Source organism: Castanea sativa, chromosome 5, assembly GCF_040712315.1.
Source record: "Castanea sativa cultivar Marrone di Chiusa Pesio chromosome 5, ASM4071231v1".
NCBI lineage: Eukaryota > Viridiplantae > Streptophyta > Magnoliopsida > Fagales > Fagaceae > Castanea > Castanea sativa.
The window spans coordinates 25380150-25400716 of record NC_134017.1 but is presented as its reverse complement, the minus strand read 5'-3'; the positions used below and the strand labels follow the sequence as shown (position 1 = coordinate 25400716).

The following is a 20567-nucleotide window of genomic DNA, read 5'->3' as shown; positions in this document are numbered from 1 at the left end:
AATATTTATTTTAGGAAATATCTTACTCATACAATTATATCTCCTTAAAAATTGATATTTTTAAAATATGTGTTATTTCTTATGATTTTTTTTTAAATTTTTATTATTGTTAGATGTATATGGAAAGTTTGTTTATTTGAAAATATATTAAATTTTGAAATTATTGTACTTACTAAGGAATAGCTAATACAACATTTTAAAGAGGAATTGTTATTCCTCATTTTAAAGAATAGTTATTCATAAGAAATGATTATTCCTTACAATAAAAATATAACCAAACTAAAAAATAACTAAACTATAGAAATAACTATTATATTATAATGCCTATTACAATCTACCAAACATGTCCTTAGTGTTTTCAATTAAGTTTTTCACAGTTTAACAACTAGTAATAGATATAATAGCAAGCATTATTAATTTCATGTATACAATGTAGATAACATGCTGCAGGAGGCAATAAACCTTCAGCAAAAAATTAAAAAAGTTGTTTTCAAACAGACCCTTATTGTAAGGGTTAGAACTAAACATTCAAAAACGATTTATTGCAATAAATCATCTTCGAATGTAACATATGAACATTATAATTTGACTTAGTGTTTTTAATTACGTTTCTCACGGTTTAACAACTAGTAATAGATATAATAAGAAGCATTATTAATTTCATGTATTCAATGTAGATAACATGTTGCAGGAGGCGATTGAGGAAGCTCTAGTGGTACCCATAAATGAGTACATATTACTAATAATACAAGTCTTTAAAGCCCTCAAAAGTTTTATTTTACACAAACGCATTGTGCTTATTAAATTATTAATACGCAGGCTACGATCTTTCTTCCAAGCTATTCGTGGGTAAGATGAGCATCGATATCTTTTGTAATACCAATCGTAAATTCAAGCATTGTGTTTGATTCAGGATCATCAACATTCAGTTTCTCATATTCCAAAGTCCACCGGACCAAGCTCCCCTCACCCTTTGGAGTGGCTTGAACAATGAATTTGAAACTCTTGTACAACTCCATGAGTATTCCTCCAATCACCTTGAAAGTGACTGACAGGTTTTTGTCATCAATGGCTTCGATTACCTCTTTAGACATTACAGCTTTCCCATCTGCCACCGACTCAAACAAAAAAATCAATTGTACAAACATCAACACAAGAGAGACAAGAATCACAAGATATAAACACCACCCTTTTCATTATTGTTTACTAACTATATTTTGCTGTTTTCTGTACAGACATGTCTTATCACACGTGAGACATATTTTATTTTACCTGGAAGGAAAAGCATGTATTAACAAACAAAAAACATCACAAAAGCACGTATCTCATGGTAGTTGACAAGTGAGAACACAAAATTCTCAAAAACCCACTAGGCAAGACAAAGAGCAACAAAGTTCCTTTCCCTAAGAACCTAAACAAAACTACTTTATAATTTGACTTCTTTCAATCAGTGCTTGAACGTCCTCTACTTAACTTGCACATTTTCTGTCTCAATTAAAGTTTTTGCATCTTCTCAAACACTACTTGTAAATGCATTGTTCAAACTCGAAAGTAAACTAGTAAGTTAAGTGGGGAAGAAACAAGTATGGAGAAGAGAAGTTATATTAATGGGCCTAGTGGGCTTTAGGAGAAGCGAGTGTGGACACGTGGTAGTAGTTAAACATGTGGAGAAGGACTAGGCTCATGCTGAGTTCAAACAGGAGGGGAAGAATTGGCTTTACAGGATTGTCAGTTGAAGAAAAGTACCTTGAAGAAACGAGCTTGTGGTAAAGAAGGTAGAAGGCGCAGAATGGAGAAAATATAATGGATTGATTCAAATAAGTTGCTTGCTTTCTCTCTTATAAGGGGACTCAATGCATTTGGGGAGCTTTGGCAAAAACTAAATTGAGTTATTTTATATATTTAAAGATAACTTTTTTTAAAAAAGTAAATACTACTTAAACCTTTATTATCTAGTTTTAGATGCAAAATTACTAATTAGTTATATAGATTTTTTTTTAAGAAAACATAAAAAAAAATAAAAAAATTAATAAACTTTTTACACCAATTGATATGGCAACTTAATAGTGGTAAGTAAAAAGGTGATATCAGTGGTAGATATTAGGAAAATTTTGCTATAGTAAGATTTTGTCAACTCAACTGTAATAAAAAAATGTTGAGAAATTTTTTGTGCATTGCTCTTCTTTTTTTTAGAAGTGCTACATTCACAATATTTTTACAACAAATTCTAAGTGTTTAAATATTACTAATTCTAATTTGAATTCATTACTGAAATTACTATTTTGTCCTACCAATAACAGCCTAATAATAATCTGTCACTTAGAATTTATTGTGAAAAATGTTTTAAACGTATCATTTCTCCCTCTTTTTTTCTTGTTTTTCATTTGATAAAAAAAATATTTTATTTATTGGTAATATTTGGGTTTAATTAATACTATTATAATAAAATAAATAACTCTATTGGTTAAAATTTGAGAGGTCATTTCTACCTAGAAGCCTTAGGCGACCACCTCATTCGCCTATAGCATAGAGCCATCCCTACTCTCTCCCTGGGTGGATTGATTCAAAATATTATGATGAGGTAGGCCTAACCATATCTTCACTACAAAAAACGCGCTTTTGGGCCGCGTTTTTTAGCCGCGTTTTTCTAAAACGCAGCTACAGACAGGGGTTTTGAACCGCGTTTATGAAAAACGCAGCTCCAGGAAACACGTATAGCCGCGTTTACTAAACGCGGCTATAGACCCGCACTGAAGCCGCGTTCTTCGGTGTTGAGGCTGCGTTTGGCTGGTAGGATTTCAGCCGCGTTTTTAGAAACGCAGCTCTAGGGAATTTTTTTTTTCTTGTTTTTCATTATTTCTGGAGCGGCGTTTAAGAAATGCAGCTCCAGACATGTTGAAGCTGTGTTTCATTAAACGCAGCTCCTAAATGTTGAAGCTGCGTTTCATTAAATGCAGCTTCAACATTTAGTATAAATAAAAAAAAAAAAAAAAAATCTATCCCTAAATCAGATCGCAAAAAACCCTAAATCATCTCCACCCGCTCTCTCTCACTCACCTGCCCAAACCCAAACTCTATTCGAAGCTCTTCTCAAGGCCTCACCGACTCCTCCTCTTCCAAACCCAACCCATCCAACGGCCTCCCTCGTCTTTCAATCTCCGCCGTCGATTGGCCTCGCTTTCAAGTTCGCCGAGTTGGAATGCGTCTCCAAGGTTGCTTCCCTTCTATCCTTCAACAACTCTCTTTTTCTTTTTTTACCCAAAACCAAAAAGAGTTTATGTTGATTTCAGTTATTCATTAATCAATTGAAGCGAAATTTTTTTAACTTTTTTAATGTTATGATTATGAACACGGAAAAGAATCTAAACACAACATATATGTTCTTCTTGCTTGGATTGTGATTATAATGTATTTAATCTGATGGTATGCCAAATCGTGAGAAGCGTAGATGGAGTTCTAGAATTATATAAATATTATATTATTGTTGTTTAAGTGTGTGTCTTTGTCTCTTTGGTTTCATTTTTGTAGTGATGTTTGTCTCTCCAATTCTTATTGTTTGTATACTAAAGGTTTATTTTTGGTTTTATATTTATTTGGGTGTCTAATAAAAAACCAGAAAAAATCACTGATTCAAATGTTTGACATGAAAACAAACAACTTTTACAGATTAGAAGCCCCAATTTTGTCTTTAAATGCTTCTTTAGCAACTTGAGAAAAAGGGTTGTGTATATGGCTTAGTGGAATAGAGGATGAAAACCAACGTCAAGATCATTGAAGCTAGGTAACTTTTTTTTTTGCCCATATAATTCAAATTCTTCAATTTTTTAGAAAGTTCTTCCAACCAAGCCAATGGCTTACGCCTTCGCTAACTTGAACATGTTGGCAACTCCAGGCCACTGGTGTAGCCATCCTCTGAACATAATAGTTGTCCTCTGGTCTTCATGGACATGGTTTCCTTCATGAGCGTATATTCCAAATTCAAGTTGTCTTCAAGTTTACACTTGATTTTGATGGGGATGTTAAAATAGATTACCATAAATACATAAGCCATGATGTATAACACCATAGGCTATTGTGGTTTTGTAATGCATTGGACTATTGTGGTTTAGGCTTACTATACTAAGCCTAATCTACTTTTATATATACCCTACATTAAATATTGTAACATATAGTTCAATATAGCAAAGATGTGACTACTTGTCTTTCTACCATAGACGTATGCCATCAAGCCGAACTATGTTAATTGGTTCTCTTATTTCTACTTTCTCTTTTTACATGTTTTATTTAATTCTTTCTATTTTAACATTATGAATTTAAAATGATAGGATCTACATAGGTAATGCTTTGAGCTTTTCTTGATATTTTCTGTAGTGATCATTCTGCAATTTGCATTGTAATTATTGTGAGTGAGAAACCTTGAGAGATTGGTTTAGATTCCCTGATAGAGCCTTTAAAAGGGTGGTCTTCCCACAACCTGGGGGACCAAGCAGTAGAGTTATCCTGCAAGAAAGGTAAGGCCATGTGAACACATCTCTAGCCTCATTAAAGCACATTTTTCAGTTATCTCTATTGTTAAAAACAAAAAAAAACAAAAGTCATTGAAGCTAGGGACGCAACAAAAATTGTAGTGAAATTGTAGAGTTCTAGTATAATTTGGGAATGCTGTAAAATTCAAGTGAATTTTTAATGTGCCCTTAGACAGACTATTAGAAAAAAAAAAAAAAAAAAAAAAAACCTTCTAAGAGTATAGCATGAAAATGTATTACAGATTCTAGAAAGTATTTCAAAGCGAAGGGACAATATCCCCCCCATCCAAAGCATTGTAAATTTATGTATAGAGGTAGTGTATCAATGAAAATTTCATAAAAATGGGATAGCATCAGGTGATAAGAAATCACAGTATAATCTCTTTCCCAAGTGAAAATTCTGCTCTAAATAAGAACCTCTGATGAACAAAGAATGACAAGTCAATTACATGTCCCTCACATATGTAAACAATATACTACCAGTCCTCAAAGTTTCCTTAATACCCCAATCTAAATCGTACAAAGGTTCTTTACTTAATAAAATTTCTATATATGATACCACTTAGAAATGTCCTGCAAGAAAGATACTATTTAAAGAAGATATAAAGACAGACCAACAAAGTGAGGAACTCAATTTCAATTATTTCAGTATATAGGCTATAGCTTACCTTCCTGGCTTTATGATACCACTAATGTCATTGATGATGCTTACCTTGGTTTGACTTGCCTTTGAACCTGGCAGCTTAGTGAATGCCTATTAAGTTAGAAAGAAGACAATCTTGATTTTCCAATATTCATACCTGTTATATAATAAGCTGTAACTGCAATATATTTTTATTGTAGATTAAAAAATTAAAAATTAAACTATTCATAAATTGTAGGTTTTGCAATTCAGCAAGATTCAGAAAACCCAGGTTTTCTTGGTTATGATGCAGAATGACAAGTGTAAAGGTGTTAGATATCGTTGTAGTTAGATGTAAACCATTAAATCTATAAGGAACTTCTAGTAGTCTCAAGAAAAAACTCTAGTATCCATCAGAAATAAAGAGCCATATTTTCTTTAATTAAATTATTGAAAGCAAATTTTAAGCCTATTTAAAGGCCCCCAAAAACTTTATTTTTAAGTAAAAATATTTCAAAATAGACAAGACTCTAATTTGATAAGGAAAACCTTAAAATCACCTAAAATCAAGAAAATGGAATCCTAAAATTATGAAAATCACATAGAAGTATGAAAATATAACAAATGACAAAAATTAATCCCATTTTCTTTGCTCTAAAATGGTCATACTGAGACACACAAACATGCATGTGTATTTGCATATTTATACCCCATGATGCCTTTTATCTTTATTTTTTGTTTTTTTAAACTTCTATGTCAAAGCTACAAATCCATAAATCTAACTCTGAATTACTCTCCAAATATGAAAATACTTACAGAGAGTACACTTCTAAGAGAATTCCATAGTGTTGGAAGGGGCTTGCCGTGAACCACCTCACATTCAGCCTCCACACGCAAATTTTTGTATCTCACCTCCATAGTGGGCAATTTTACACCAACACTGCAAAAACAATTCATCTTTGGGTAAGCTTCAAAAACAATTCAGACAAATGAACTGTTCATTAGTACATGCATGGAAAAAACACTAACTCGTTGAGCAATGAAAAAGATAGCAAGAGCAATGAACAGCAACATGGTCTGTGAATTCAATTCTAGCATGCAAGTTTTTGCTTCTCTATGTATGACTTAGTTGCTATGACATCAATTCCATTGAAATTGATTCTACATACATATGTTGCTTGTATATACTTAGGCATGATTTTTACAAGAAAAAAAAAATTGAGTAAAAGGATTACTTGTCTATCCTGTTTTTTATTTTTCTCAACAAGTGAAGGTTGTCATGCTCAATGTGCTTAATGAGCTTCTCTATGAAGTGATGGCGTTCTTGAGCTCCAAGCTTGGTAACATCTATCACCCTTTTTCCTTTATTATCAGTACTACCAGCATCACCATTATTGTCAATTAAGGATGATCTCAGCCCCTCAAATGTAGGCAATCTCGGGATTTGCTGCGCACTGCAAGTCATATTCAGCCATCACCCTTTTTAGAACTCAATCCTCAACTTCTTTGAAAACTCGAGGTATGATGCCGAAAAGATGATGTAATACTTCTTCCTAATTGTGCATGAAAATTAAGCAGTAGCTCTTGAAAATTTGTGATTCCGTATAGTATATTTTTCTTATGATTGTTGCGTTGATTGAAGTTCATGATTGGGCTTCATGTGGACAGGTTTTTGGGCTGGAAAATAGGCAGAAGAGGCTAGGAGTCACCGTGAGGGCAGAGTGCTAATGAAGATACAAAGTGCCTAGGTTAAAGAAGGGCTTCATGTATTAGTATTACGTTGTTTTTATTTTTTATTTTCTAAAAGAAAGTAAAAGCTTTTTAATCAACCACAAATTGTGCAATACCAACGTTGCCCCTTTTTGAGCTTCCTCTATACCTATTTGGCTGCTTCATGCCCTGTTTTGCAAGATGGAGACTGTATTTAATAATTTGTTTTTACTTATAAAAAAGAATAGAAAAAGATTTTTTTTTTCTTGGACTGTTAAATTGGCTTTGTGACATGATGAACAAGCTTCTGGAAGTGGTTGTATTAATCCATGAGCCACATTGTTAAATTTAATTGTCCTTGAGATAGATAACACATTTGTATTGCACTGGCCAATGTAGTCACATGCTTAAATTTAATTGGGGAAGATAAGGTACAACACTAAAGGAATTGTCCCTAAGCATCGCTCTTGCGATTGTCACTTCATGAGGCGTGTAAAGATTTACCATTCACTATTACTGATTGTCATGTTTGGGTTAATGTAACCCTTGTCTTATCATTACTTTCACCAATTTTTTAATTATATATTATTGTTCTATTTTACTTTGGAATTCTAAGCTTTTGAAGGAAAGTTTATCTTTATTGTTTTGGGTACTCTTCCTGGATCCTTGCTAAGGCCTATGAAAATAATTGAAATGTTTGTGGCCTACAAACTTTAGCTGGAGACATGGAATATAGTCTGACTGGTTGTGTTGTGTTGGAACTTGTTTATTTTGGATGGTTGTGTTGTGTTGGAAACTTGTGTTGTGTTGGAAACTTGTGATAGCAGGGAAAAATTCTTCAGTTCTGATAACAGGGAAAAAACAGCCAAAAAAGAGGGTAGGAAAAAAACAAAAAAGAGAAGCTATAGCCGCGTTTTAAAAACGCGGCTATAGTTTCTATGCAAGATTGGCAAACGAACTGACAGAGGGCTATAGCCGCGTTTTTTATAAACGCAGCTATAGTCCGCAGCCTGTAGCCGCGTTAATAACCGCGGCTCAAGCGGGTCTATAGCTGCGTTTTTGGAAAACGCGGCTATAGGTCGCTAACCATAGCCGCGTTTTAAAAAACACAGCTACAGACCCTGCGGGTCTGTTGCTGCACGGCTTAGGCCGCGTTTACAAACGCGACTCTAGAAAACGCGGCTATAGGATATAGCCGTGTTTTCGGGGTCTATAGCCGCGTTTTTGAAATGCTACTATAGACCCCGTTTTTTGTAGTGCTTGCTCCTCATCAAACATATAACTTAATGCAATTGATAGAGTATAAAGTAAAATACAAAAGTAGGAGAACTAATTCTTATATCCTAAAATGATACATCAATATTGACTAGAACTAAAAATATTTTATTATTCTTATGAAACTAAAACGGTCTTTACTACAATATTTACCGCTTTAGTTTTAGAACATTTCTTTAGACATTATAGAAGTTGACTGTAATTTTTTCAGATATTTTTTTCAAGCCCAATTGCATGCATACATTAATTTCCTAGGGTTTCCCAAGGGCCTCCTAATTGTCTTAGGACTTCTGTACTATATATTTATGTAGGGACAGAGCAAGGATTTCCTCAATTGGGGGGGGGGGGGGGGAGGGGGCAAGAACAAAGTATGAACAAAAACATTTTCACCATTTAAGAATGATATTTTTTTAACGTTCATCCTAAATTAATACATAAAAATAAAGCAAGCGTATATTTAGTGTTACAAAAATATAAATAAAAAAGATATAATAATTTTTCTTAATAAATATTAACATAATCATCTATCAAGACGTAACTAGACATCATCTCCAAGAAAATAAAAAATAAAAAGATGTAACTCCACTTTTTTTTTAAATCCCTAAATCATTTATGAAAAATTATATACTAAATTTCACATTAATTTACCTTGACTCTAAATATTGGGTTTATCGTAAAATCTATATATATATATATATATATATATATATATATATGTTTTCATGCACTTAATTCCAAAGGCAAAAACTAAAGATTAAAGAAAAATCCTTGAGAACAAAAAAAAAAAAACGATGAATTGATAACTAATAAAAGTAAGAAAAAATATATATAATTTTGAGAAAATGTACTCGAAAAATGGTGTTTCCTATTAGACTTTATTAAAACTATTCAATATTATGTTTTACTCACCAAACATACTGACAAACAAATAGATGGCCTCTGTTTTCTTTTTCTTTTCTTTTTTTACTATTATTATTATTAGAAAAATTAGTAAATTAACTTGGAAAATATAAAAATAAATAATATGTTATCCAACCCTAAAGTTTAAGAATTTTATAATTAAGAAAGAATAATTATTAATATGTTTAATTCAAATATTTCTTTATACGAAACTAATGAGAGAGAGAGAGAGAGAGAGAGAGAGAGAGAGAGAGAGAGAGAGAGCCTTAGACCTAGTTGATTTTATTGGGTATATTAATCAATTAAGTTTTTTTTTTCCCCTTTTTAAAGGAGGGTTATAGGTGTGGGCTGGTTGACTATTTTCTTTTTTTTAAGTCTTTTGGTCAATTTAATTTTTGTGATGAAATTAACGGTAATTTTTGAAAAGTTTCAAAGAATAACTATATAATATAAACATTTACAAATATATATATAATTAAAAAAAAAAATCAGGGTCCAAGGGGCATAGCCCCTATTGGTCCAAATGTAATTTTGTCCCAGTATTTATGGTTGAAGTCCATTGTACATTCAGATTTGATTAATGAAATTTTCAATAACTTTTTTTTTCCTTTTTCTTTTCCACTGGATTCTAGAGTTCTTGGAGGTTCAAAGGTTATTCTCTTAATATAGCCATGTTCTACTTCGGATGATTTCTAACATTTTCAAATTTTCATACGGTATTATTTAAAAAAAATATCGTGGTGCATTTGTGGCAATGATATAATGACCCGTGGGATCACCTAATTTTAATTTTTCTGCTTGCATTAATTTTTATGTTAGTACTCTTTATTATAATTTGAAATTGATCAAATTTACGTTAGTCTTTTAGAAATCTATTAAAATTTCTATATAATTTATAATTTATCTAATTTATCTGTCTTCAAATTTATCAAATCTTTGTGATTTTGGAATGAATTTAGCACAGCCCAAACGTAAACGTAAGGTGAGTTTAAAATATTTCCTTTAAATTTCCAAACGTAAAAGTAAAAAATTACAAATCGTTTACCAAACCTTATTCTGGACACACACAAAAATAAATAAATAAATAAAGAGGTAAACCCCTTCCATTTATTGATTTTTTTTCCAATTTAGTTTTTGGAAAACTAATTAAAAATTATATAAATATACGTCAGCTCACCCCAACAACACATTACAATTCCTTTTTCTTCTTTTTTTCCCACCAAGTCATCAACACTATCTTTAGTAAATCTTAGACATACACAGTAGATAGGGCTAGCTATAAGCATTTGTAAGGACAAGTATTACATAAAATGTTAAAAGTGTTCAGGAATTCATAACACTTGATCAACAACAACAACAAATATTGACTGACTTACCGAAGTTAAAATACCAGCACATGACAGAGCCCTCTTGTCCCCATTCACCTTCTACTAAATCAACACTTTGTATAAAGTTAGGGCCAAGTTTCGATACCTCAGCTAATCTCTTGCTGTTAACCTCATGAAACTTATATGCAGAGGCCTTGATCTCTATTTCAGCGTCTAACTTCCCAAATAGAGACATCTTTTCAATGCTGCGTACGTATCTTCAAACTCACTTCTAATCCGCTAAAAATATATAAAGAAGAGGAAGAAAGAGAAATATTATGAGTAAGAGTACATAAAATGAGTTGCGTAAGAGAGCATTTTATAACATGCGAGACTTAACAAGGTAGGTGAGTAAAACAGTGCCGTGGCAGGCGCGTCAAGTCATCAAAGTCGTGTTCTGTCGCATCAAGTTAATTACATCTAGTCCTTCTTTGCGGCAGGCTGAGACTTTTCCTCTTCGCTAGGAAAAAATTCAAATTCATCCTTTTTTTTTTTTTTTTTGATACATGTTTCTTCTCCTTCACATGCGGATGAATCCTACACTTGTCGGAGAAGAAACATGTATCAGAAACACAAAATATGAGCAAAAGAAACATTATGAGCAATATTATGAGCAAGAGAAATATTATGAGCAAGAGTACGTAAAACGAGTTGTGTAAGAGAGCATTTTATAACATGTGAGACTTAACGAGGTAGGTGAGTAAAATGGTACGGTGGCAGGCGCGTCAAGTCATCAAAGTCGTGTTCTGTCACATCAAGTTAATTACATCTAGTCCTTCTTTGTGGCTGGTTGAGACTTTTCCTCTTCGCTAGGAAAAAACACAGGAAGAAAGAGAAATATTATGAGCAAGAGTACGTAAAACGAGTTGTGTAAGAGAGCATTTTATAACATGTGAGACTTAACAAGATAGGTGTTAGGATTAGTGCCCTTAAATCCTATTGTATAATGCTATGTATGATATTATGTATGACATTATGTATGACATTATGTATGACATGATGTATGACTTAATATTGTGATTGATAAAGTTGTTTTATTATTATCTAAAATAATGGTAACATGAATATGGGACATTATCATATAATCCATGAGATGCATTGTATGTGATTTATATGAAAAGTCACAAAAGATGTAAATCACAAATTCTTTGTAAACTCAGAATTTATAGTTCGTAGTCGGTGATGAAATTGGGCATTTCATCTGCGAAAACTATAACGTATCAACTAAGATAATTTGTCTTGATCATGGAAGTGGAGACTTTTAGTTGATATGTTAATATGTTTTAAGAGTTAAGACATATTGAAAGGGACTGCTGTGAGATTTATTATTCTCCTAACGACTGTCAAATGAATAATAAATATCACGACTTCTATTTGCATAAACTCTTAATCCTGAGAGAATAATGGACCTGGTTATGAGGTGTAGGTTGCTTTGATATATCAGAAGTGAGATCTAAAGTGACGGTCAAAACCTCAGTATGTTGGGCAGCCACATTTAGTGTTGATGGAATATATATTCTTAAGATGGAATTCATAGTCTCTTGATGGAGATATAAAATATTCCCTTGAGATAAGTTTAATGGGTTCAGTTATTCAGAGAATTAGGCCTAACCACTTTAGTAAGAAATTACTAAAGTATATATTTATGAATTTAGATTTCATAAATATATAATGAATAACTTTAAAGGATTAAACCGGGTACTCAAGGATAATTACAAAATGGCAGTCTACATTTATAACTTTGTGTTACTACGAATATCTTATGAAGGGGTTGCATGTATAATAAAGTCTTGGGATATAATTTATTAATAAGGTCTAGAGTGCAATTATATTTATATAGTAGTATTAAATATAATTAATGGTAACTTTAGACTTGTCAAGAGTTGATGGAAAAGTCCAAGGCCCATTGGAGCTAGTGTCTTATTGGTCCCTTTTGGTCCCACTTCAAGCCACACACTAAAGCCCAATTGAAAAGGCCCAATAGGCCAGCCCAGTTAGATAATCAGTTAGTTATAAAGGGATAAACATGCAGATTTTTTATTAGAGAGTGAAATAAAAAATGGTGTGTGAGAGAGTGAAATAAAAAACGATGTGTGAGAGAGTGTGAGACACACTTTCATTCTCCCTTAAAATCTGATTGAGAGACCACACATCTTGGGCGTAAAAGTGGAATTGGAGTGAAGATTAAAAGTGTTCCCAAGTGCTTCTAATCTTTGTTTTGAATTTCTCCACACCAAGGTACGCTATCTTGTTCTTAAATTCTGAAATTTACATAGTGCACGTTATCAATAATGAATTAAATAGATCATTGTTTGTTGCTTTCGCTATGTGTTTTGTATGAGATACAAAACCAGAATTTTTCCTTTAGTAGGTGAGTAAAACCGTGCGGTGGCAGGCGCATCAAGTCATCAAAGTCGTGTTCTGTCACATCAAGTTAATTACATCTAGTCCTTCTTTGCGGCTGGCTGAGACTTTTCCTCTTCACTAGGAAAAAATTCAAATTCACCCTGTTTTTTTATTTTTGATATATGTTTCTTCTCCTTCACATGCGGATGAATCCTACACTTGTCGGAGAAGAAACATGTATAAAAAACACAGAATAACTTCTCCTTGGCTAGCCAATGGTACTCGGCCACTAAGTCATGATGTCCAATCAAATTGAAGGGAGAGACCTGTTGCCTACATAGCAATCCAATTGGATCATTCTACTTCTCTACCACTCGTCTATCGAGCAAGGAAGTCAATACCGTACCGGATGCTGTACCGGTTTGGCCACTGCTACGATATATTTCAGGTACTGGTCAATACCGGTATACCGTTTCGGGTTTACGGCTATTTTATATATTTAATATATACACACACACACACACACACAAAATCTCTATTTACCATAAAACATTACCTCAAAAATCCCTGATTCGAATAAAACATTATTTCAATTGTTCATTGCATACAAAGAAAAAAAAAACACAATATAAAAAAACAAAAAATTTAATTGTTCATTGCATAAAAAGAAAACAAATAATTCAAATAATTAAGTTAACACAAATTTAATACAAATAGTATTTTCACTTATTTTAAAATTATGGTCAACTTTGTGTTAAGAGAAATTTTTTTCTTTCTAATTTTCTTATGAACCAAACGTGTGAAAATATTTTACCATTAAAAAATAGTTTACATAGAAAACAAATGCAAACCTCTCGAATTAAATAAAAAATAAAAAAATAAAAAAGCCAGCAAAGTATCAGCACAAGAATATCCCCTTCAGCACAAGAATATTCACAAGAATATTCCCTTCGGTAAACTATCAACCACTGTAGTGTTCAGAAAAGAAGGCCCAAGATTATGTACAAAGACAAGAAGAACAACAAACAACAAAACAAGACACTTCTTCACCATCTTTCTTCGGACTGGCAGGTGAGGTGAACCCATCTTCACTTCCATTCCCATCTTCACCTTATTCACCTCCAAACTCCATCTTCACTTTTGATACCAAAAAAAAAAAAAAAAAACCATACTACTCTTTTTCTTAGTTTCTTGGCTACTTAGTTGTGTTTGTGTGCACTTCATCTTTATGTTCTTCTTATTCTATTATTTACCCAGATGAGAATTGTACCCACCAATGACCAATGGATGCATCATCATCATCTTTGGTGAGCATAGAAGCCTCCTTTTTTGAAAATCTCAAAGGCTTTATTCTAGCTGTTGTTTGTTTCAGTTCGGTATTCATTTTTCGGCCAGTACAGCCGGAATTCGCCGATACGGACGGTATTTTTTCCGATACGAAATAGGGGGTGTACCTGTACCAGTGCACTAGCCGGTACGATATGTACCGGCCGATACCGACCAGTACGGTACGGTATCATCTTCACTGCTATCGAGGCATTGGCGAAGTCATATTTGACTGACTTTTTATTTATTATTATTTTTTTAAGTCCAAACATTTTGACATTGGTAATTTTTTTTAATTCTAGGGATAGCTATTTCCTTTCTATTTTATTTTGAACCTGTTTTAAGTGTATAGGACTATAAAAGTTACTGAAAATAGCATGCTAGGAATCCTAAATTGACATTTAGTTTTAAAAAACATTTCAAGGAAAAACTTTTGGGAAAAGGAAAAAAGAAATGGAAAGAAAAAAAAAAGATTTTTTTAGTAATTATTATCAATTTTTCTTTCAAAAACTTTTTTTTGGCCGAACCGTTTCTGTTGTAATCATATTCATACATATGTTTTCGCAGTGATTTATGCTATCACCAAAGAACTTATTGAGATAAATGAAACCTTATGATCAATAATAACTATGTATATTAATTAATCGAAGGCTTTCAAACATTACTTGTTAGTATATTTTAAATTAAATTACGTTGAAACTTAAATTAATTGTAACTTAATAAAAAGATGAGTTATAGTAGAGGTTGTTAAAGGAAGAGTTAACTTGTATATAGTGTGTGAGAGTGAGTTAATTCAACAATTGTCCTAAACACTTGAGAGATTCAATGTATAGGCTTAAACAACATGTTTTTTTAACATTTCTTATTGTTCTGGCTAAAACATCAATACTGGGCAAAAAACTTGAAAAATTCCAGATGTAGCCCAACATTTTATTTTTGTACATTTTAAAAGAGTACCAATACTGTTACAATATAAATTGACTTCCTTGATTGGTTCACATCCAAATCCACTACTAACATTACATTATTATCTACCATTAATAATATGTCGCCTCACTAGTTGTGAAAATTATTGTGATTCTAGAATTATTGTTCCTTAATGTCAGTGTTTTAGATTTTTTAATTAAATCCAACCATGTGGATATATTAATCGATATTGCACAAAAAGGATTATTTATAACTACAATTAAATTCAATTGTGTGATTCATTGACCAATACAATTATATAATTGAATCAACTAAAAAAATCTAAAATGCAACTAAGGAAAGTACAAACTTTTTTATACTTTAATTTTCCAATATGGATTTTTCAAACGGTTGAAAAAAATAAGCAACAAGAGAAAAATAAAAGACAAAGTTTAATTACAAAATTGGTTGTAACCTAAGGTTACAACTTTACTCAATATTATTTACATTACTACATATTTTGAAAATCTAATCGTTAGATTGCATTTTCTTTACATTCTTAATACACATGTCAAATTTTGTACCAATTGGATATTAATTACTATATGATCTATAAGATTATAGTTTATGCATAATTTTAACTACAAAAACTTGCAATTTAAACAATTTATTGTTAACATAGGTATTGATCTTTAACTTTCTAGAAATTTTGCAAGCATGAAAGATAGAAGAAGAAAATGTAATCCAATGGTGGATTTGTCAAAATTCGCCTCCAATAGAAAGATATTGAGTATGGTTGTAGCCTAAGGTTACAACCAATTTTATAAATAAACTTTGTCCAAAAATAAATGCTTAAGTATGTACTTTTTCAAACTTTAATGAGAGGTGCTACGTCCACAACATTTTTACAACAATTTTACAACAAATCATAGGTGGTTAGTTGTTATAGGTTCAAATTTGAATTTAATACTAAGATTACTTTTTTGTCCCAACAATAACAACCAGTAACAACTTGCCACTTAGGATTTGTTGTAAAAATGTTGTAAAAATATTGTGGACATATCATTTCTCAACTTTAATTTACCACTATAGATTTTTCAAACGGTTGGAAAAAAATAAGCAACAAGAGAAATTTAAATGTTAAAGTATATTTTTGTAATGTGACTTAGAGAGAGAGAGAGAGAGAGTAGGCAAGGATTTTTAAACGGGTAAATTACCATTTTGGTAATTTAGTCCTAAATTTTGTAAATATGTCAGTTTAGTCTCTAATCTAATCTCTTAGTCCATTCCAATAAAAAAAAATCTCTTAGTCCATAAAGTTTATTAATGAGCTTTTCCTCTATATATATATATATATATATATATATATATATATATATATATATATATATATATATATATATATATATAATTCAAGTCTATATATAAGTAGTTACTGCAAATATCTAACAAGGAATAATGTGCAAAACGTGCTAATTCGTAGTCAAGATTCTCAAAATGTGCTAACGTTTCTCATGTGAAGTGACAAGGCAATAGGTCTGCACATCTTTTGATTAAGCATGCCAAAGAAATAGATAGCTTTGATAATTATGTAACCTGGATAGAAGAAAATCTATTGTTGATTGAGTTTGTTATTTCTTATGATGTAAGGAATTTATTTTCTTCTTAATAAAGTTACAAGTTTTTCATCAAAAAATATATATATATATATTCTCAAAACCTATAGCAAGCCACACACAAGGGCAGCCTTACAACTAGCCCAGGGGGCCGAAAAACAAAAATTATATATAAAATATTTGTTTTTAGTTTTTGTTTTAACCCCCTAAAATAAAAATTTGAACACTCTAATTCTAAATTTTGTTTAATTCTAGCTGAAATAAGTCTAAATATGATAATCTTAGTGCTTCACAATATTATTATCTAATAATTTTGAGAGATATTTTAAACCTATAGCATTTGCTTCTGATGATAGCTCTTTATCATCATATCAAGATACAAATCGGTTTTTGGTATAAGCAGGGATTGAATCCCAAATTTCCTATTCAACCATCAGAAACTTTACTAGTTGAGCTAACTAGAACCCACTTTTACAATAAAGGCTAAGTGGCAAGTTTTAATTGGTTTTTATTTAGACTCACAATTGACAGCATTTTTTTACATATCTTTAACAACTTGCCACCTAAATTTTATTATGAAAGTGTTGTGTCAATAGTTTTACTCTTAAAATTGCTCATTCATTAAAAATAAATAAATAAATAAACATTCTTTCTGGACTTTGACTTACATTGTCGTTGGCTGCAAATGAAACTTTTTTTCCTTGCACTTTTCTTCTTCATTAGCAAAAAGTTACACCACTTTTAGCACGCAAAAAAAAGCAAAAAATTACCCCACCTGTACAATCAATTCATTCTAGTAAAGTAGTTTGATAAGTGCTCTACAGATTTCAAGGTCCAAAAAGTCTTTTAATGCTTACTCCAATTCCAAGAGAATAACCACTTGTATGGTTAAAAAATAAAAAGTAATACACTTCAAAAGCAAAAACTTATATCAATTGCTATTTTTTTTCTTAGTTTTACGTTACTCCCAGTTCTACTCCTAAGTGTGTTACTATTCTTCCTTATTATATATTTTTATTTAATTGATATTATATATAAATATAATAAATTATTATTAATATGACAAAAATGTATGATTACTTATATAATTATATTTATTTATGCATTCAATGGTTGTTGTCTTACCAATCTATAAACTATTAATAATTTTTTTAAACTGTTGTATAATATAGTTGTATTGTATTTCTAAATTGTATTTAGAATACTAATTTAGATTATTGTATATAATATGAAAGTTGTATATGCAAGGAAAAAAAAAGTTAATCATTTGTTTTTACTCCTCACAACAAAATCTTAGCTCCAACACTATTGACCCCCTTAGAAAAAAATCCTAGAGCCACCATGCCACTGGCCACACACATAACACTCCTATAGGGAAAACGTTTAAAATAAATTATTATCCCATCCATTTTCAAAGACTTTGCCAAGACTAGGGTTTTAAAAACTATAACGGTCAAAAAATCGTTATTGCCCTTGATTCTTAGTTTTTACCAGTGTTTGGCTGATTTTGGCTGGTTTTATGGGGTTCTACTGGATTGGTGACCAGCTCCCAATTGAACCAATTGTTAGGATATGTGCCCCTTAAATCCTATTGTATGATGTTATGTATGACATTATGTATGATGTTATGTATGACATTATGTATGATGTTATGTTATGATATATAAAATTTTTTTGTTATTATCTAAAATAATAGTAACATGAATATTTGGACATTATCATATAGTCCATGAGATGCATAGTATGTGATTTATGTGCTTTAGTCATAGAAGATATAAATCACAAGTTCTTTGTAAACTCAGAATTTTAATTCGTAATCGGTGATGAAATTGGGCATTTCATCAGTGAAAACTATAACATTTTAACTAAAGATGATTTGTCTTGATCATGAAAGTGGAGACTTCTAGTTGATATGTTAATATGTTTTAAGAGTAAAACATATTGAACTGGACCGCTATGAGATTTATTATTCTACCAACAACTGTCATATGAATAATAAATCTCACAATTTCTATTTATATGAACTCTCAATACTGAGATAATAATGAACATAATCATGAAGTGTAGGTTACTTTGATATATCAGGAGTGAGATCTAAAGTCACAATCAAAATCTCAGTATGTTGGCAGCCATATTTAATGTTGAAGGAACATATATTCTCAAGATGGAATTCATAATCTCTTAATGGAGATATAAAATATTCCCTTGAGATAAGTTTAATGGGTTTCGTTATTCAGAGTATTAGATCTAACCACTTTAGTTAAAAGTTACTAAAGTATATATTTATGAAATTGGATTTCATAAATATTTGATGAATAACTTAAAGGATTAAACCGGTTACTCAAGAATTAAGATGTAGTAGTCTTCGAAGTGGCAGTCAACATTCATGACTTTATATTACTAGGAATATTTTAATGAAGGGGTTGTATGTATAATAAAGTCTTGGGATATAATTTATTAATAAAGCCTAGAGTGCAATTATATTTATATAGTGATATTATAATTAATGGTAACTTTGGACTTGTCAATATTTGACAGATAAGCTCAAGGCCCATTGGAGCTAGAGTCTTATTTGTTCCATTCTGATCCCACTCCAAGCCACATACTAAAGCCCAATTGGAATGGCCCAAAAGGCTATTCCAATTAGATAATCGGTTATATATAAGGAGAGAAACATACAGAATTTTGAAGTACATGATAATGTATGGAAATGGTGTGTATATGAGTGTAAGCCACTCTCTTATTCTTTTTTGAACACATACGTGTAAACTGATTGAGAAACCACACTTCTTGGGCGGAAGTGGAATTGAAGTGAAGATTAGAAGTGTTCCTAAATACTTCTAATCTTTGGTTTTGAATTTCACCACACTAAGGTACACTTTCTTGTTCTTAAATTCTGAAACTTACATAGTGCATGTTATCAATTGCAAATGAAGTAGATCTATTATTTTTCTGTTGCATATATTTTGTATGCGATACAAACTATGTTTTTCCAACACCAGTTCGACCGGCCAGTCTGGTCTGGTTTTTAAAACAATGGCCACCACCCATTAAATTTAAATCTAAGGTCCTAAACTTCTAATACTACTTGTTTTAGCCAAATCACCATCTCATAGTCATCCTCAACAAGTCCAAAATAATTATATATAATTCATATGCCAAACCTAAAGCATCAGAGAAATAAGATAAAAATCAAATTCAATTTTCAAGTGGCCATGCAGCTCGGTCCCACACAACCCCCAATCTTGCTAAATTCATAACACCTATTGTTGGAAAAAAAAATGTTTGTATTGCATACAAAACATACGCAGCGGAAAATTAACGGATCTACTTCATTCGCAATTGATAACATGTACTATGTAAGTTTCAGAACTTAAGAACAAGAAAGCGTACCTTAGTGTAGTGAAATTCAAAACAAAGATCAGAAGTTCTTGAGAACACTTTTAATCTTTACTCCAATTCCACTTAATGCCCAAAAAGTGTGGTCTTTTAATCAGTTTCCAAGAGGAGAATAGGAGAGTGTCCAACACTCACATACAAACCGTTTCATGTCCTTGTATGATCTTAATGAAAGACCCTTATAAAATTCTTATAAAATTCTGTATGTTTCTCTCTCTCTCTCTCTCTCTCTCTCTCTCTCTCTCTCTCTCTCTTTATATATATATATATAACTAATTATCTAATTGGACTAACCTTTTGAGTTATTCCAATTGGGCTCTAGTATGTGGCTTGGAGTGGGACCAAAAGGGAACAAATAAGACTCTAGCTTCAATGAACCTTGGGCTTTTTTGTTAACTCTTGACAAGTCCAAAATTACCATTAATTATATTCAATACCACTATATGAATATAATTGCACTCTAGGCTTTATTAATAAATTATATCCCAAGACTTTATTATACATGCAACCCCTTCATTAAAATATTCATAGTAATAAAAAGTCATGAATGTTGACTGCCACTTTGAAGATTACT

At 31.5% G+C, this 20567-nt stretch overlaps 1 protein-coding gene across 1 annotated transcript; it reads right to left on the bottom strand.

Moving 5' to 3' along the window:
- Positions 1–633: 633 nt before the first annotated feature.
- On the bottom strand, positions 634–10700 carry LOC142636608 (MLP-like protein 43). The gene is made up of 2 exons (XM_075810880.1): positions 10410–10700; positions 634–1108 (listed from the first exon to the last, which is right to left on the bottom strand). Exons 1-2 carry the CDS (start codon positions 10594–10596, stop codon positions 840–842), a joined length of 456 nt encoding a protein of 151 aa, XP_075666995.1. The 5' UTR covers positions 10597–10700; the 3' UTR covers positions 634–839.
- Positions 10701–20567: the final 9867 nt, after the last annotated feature.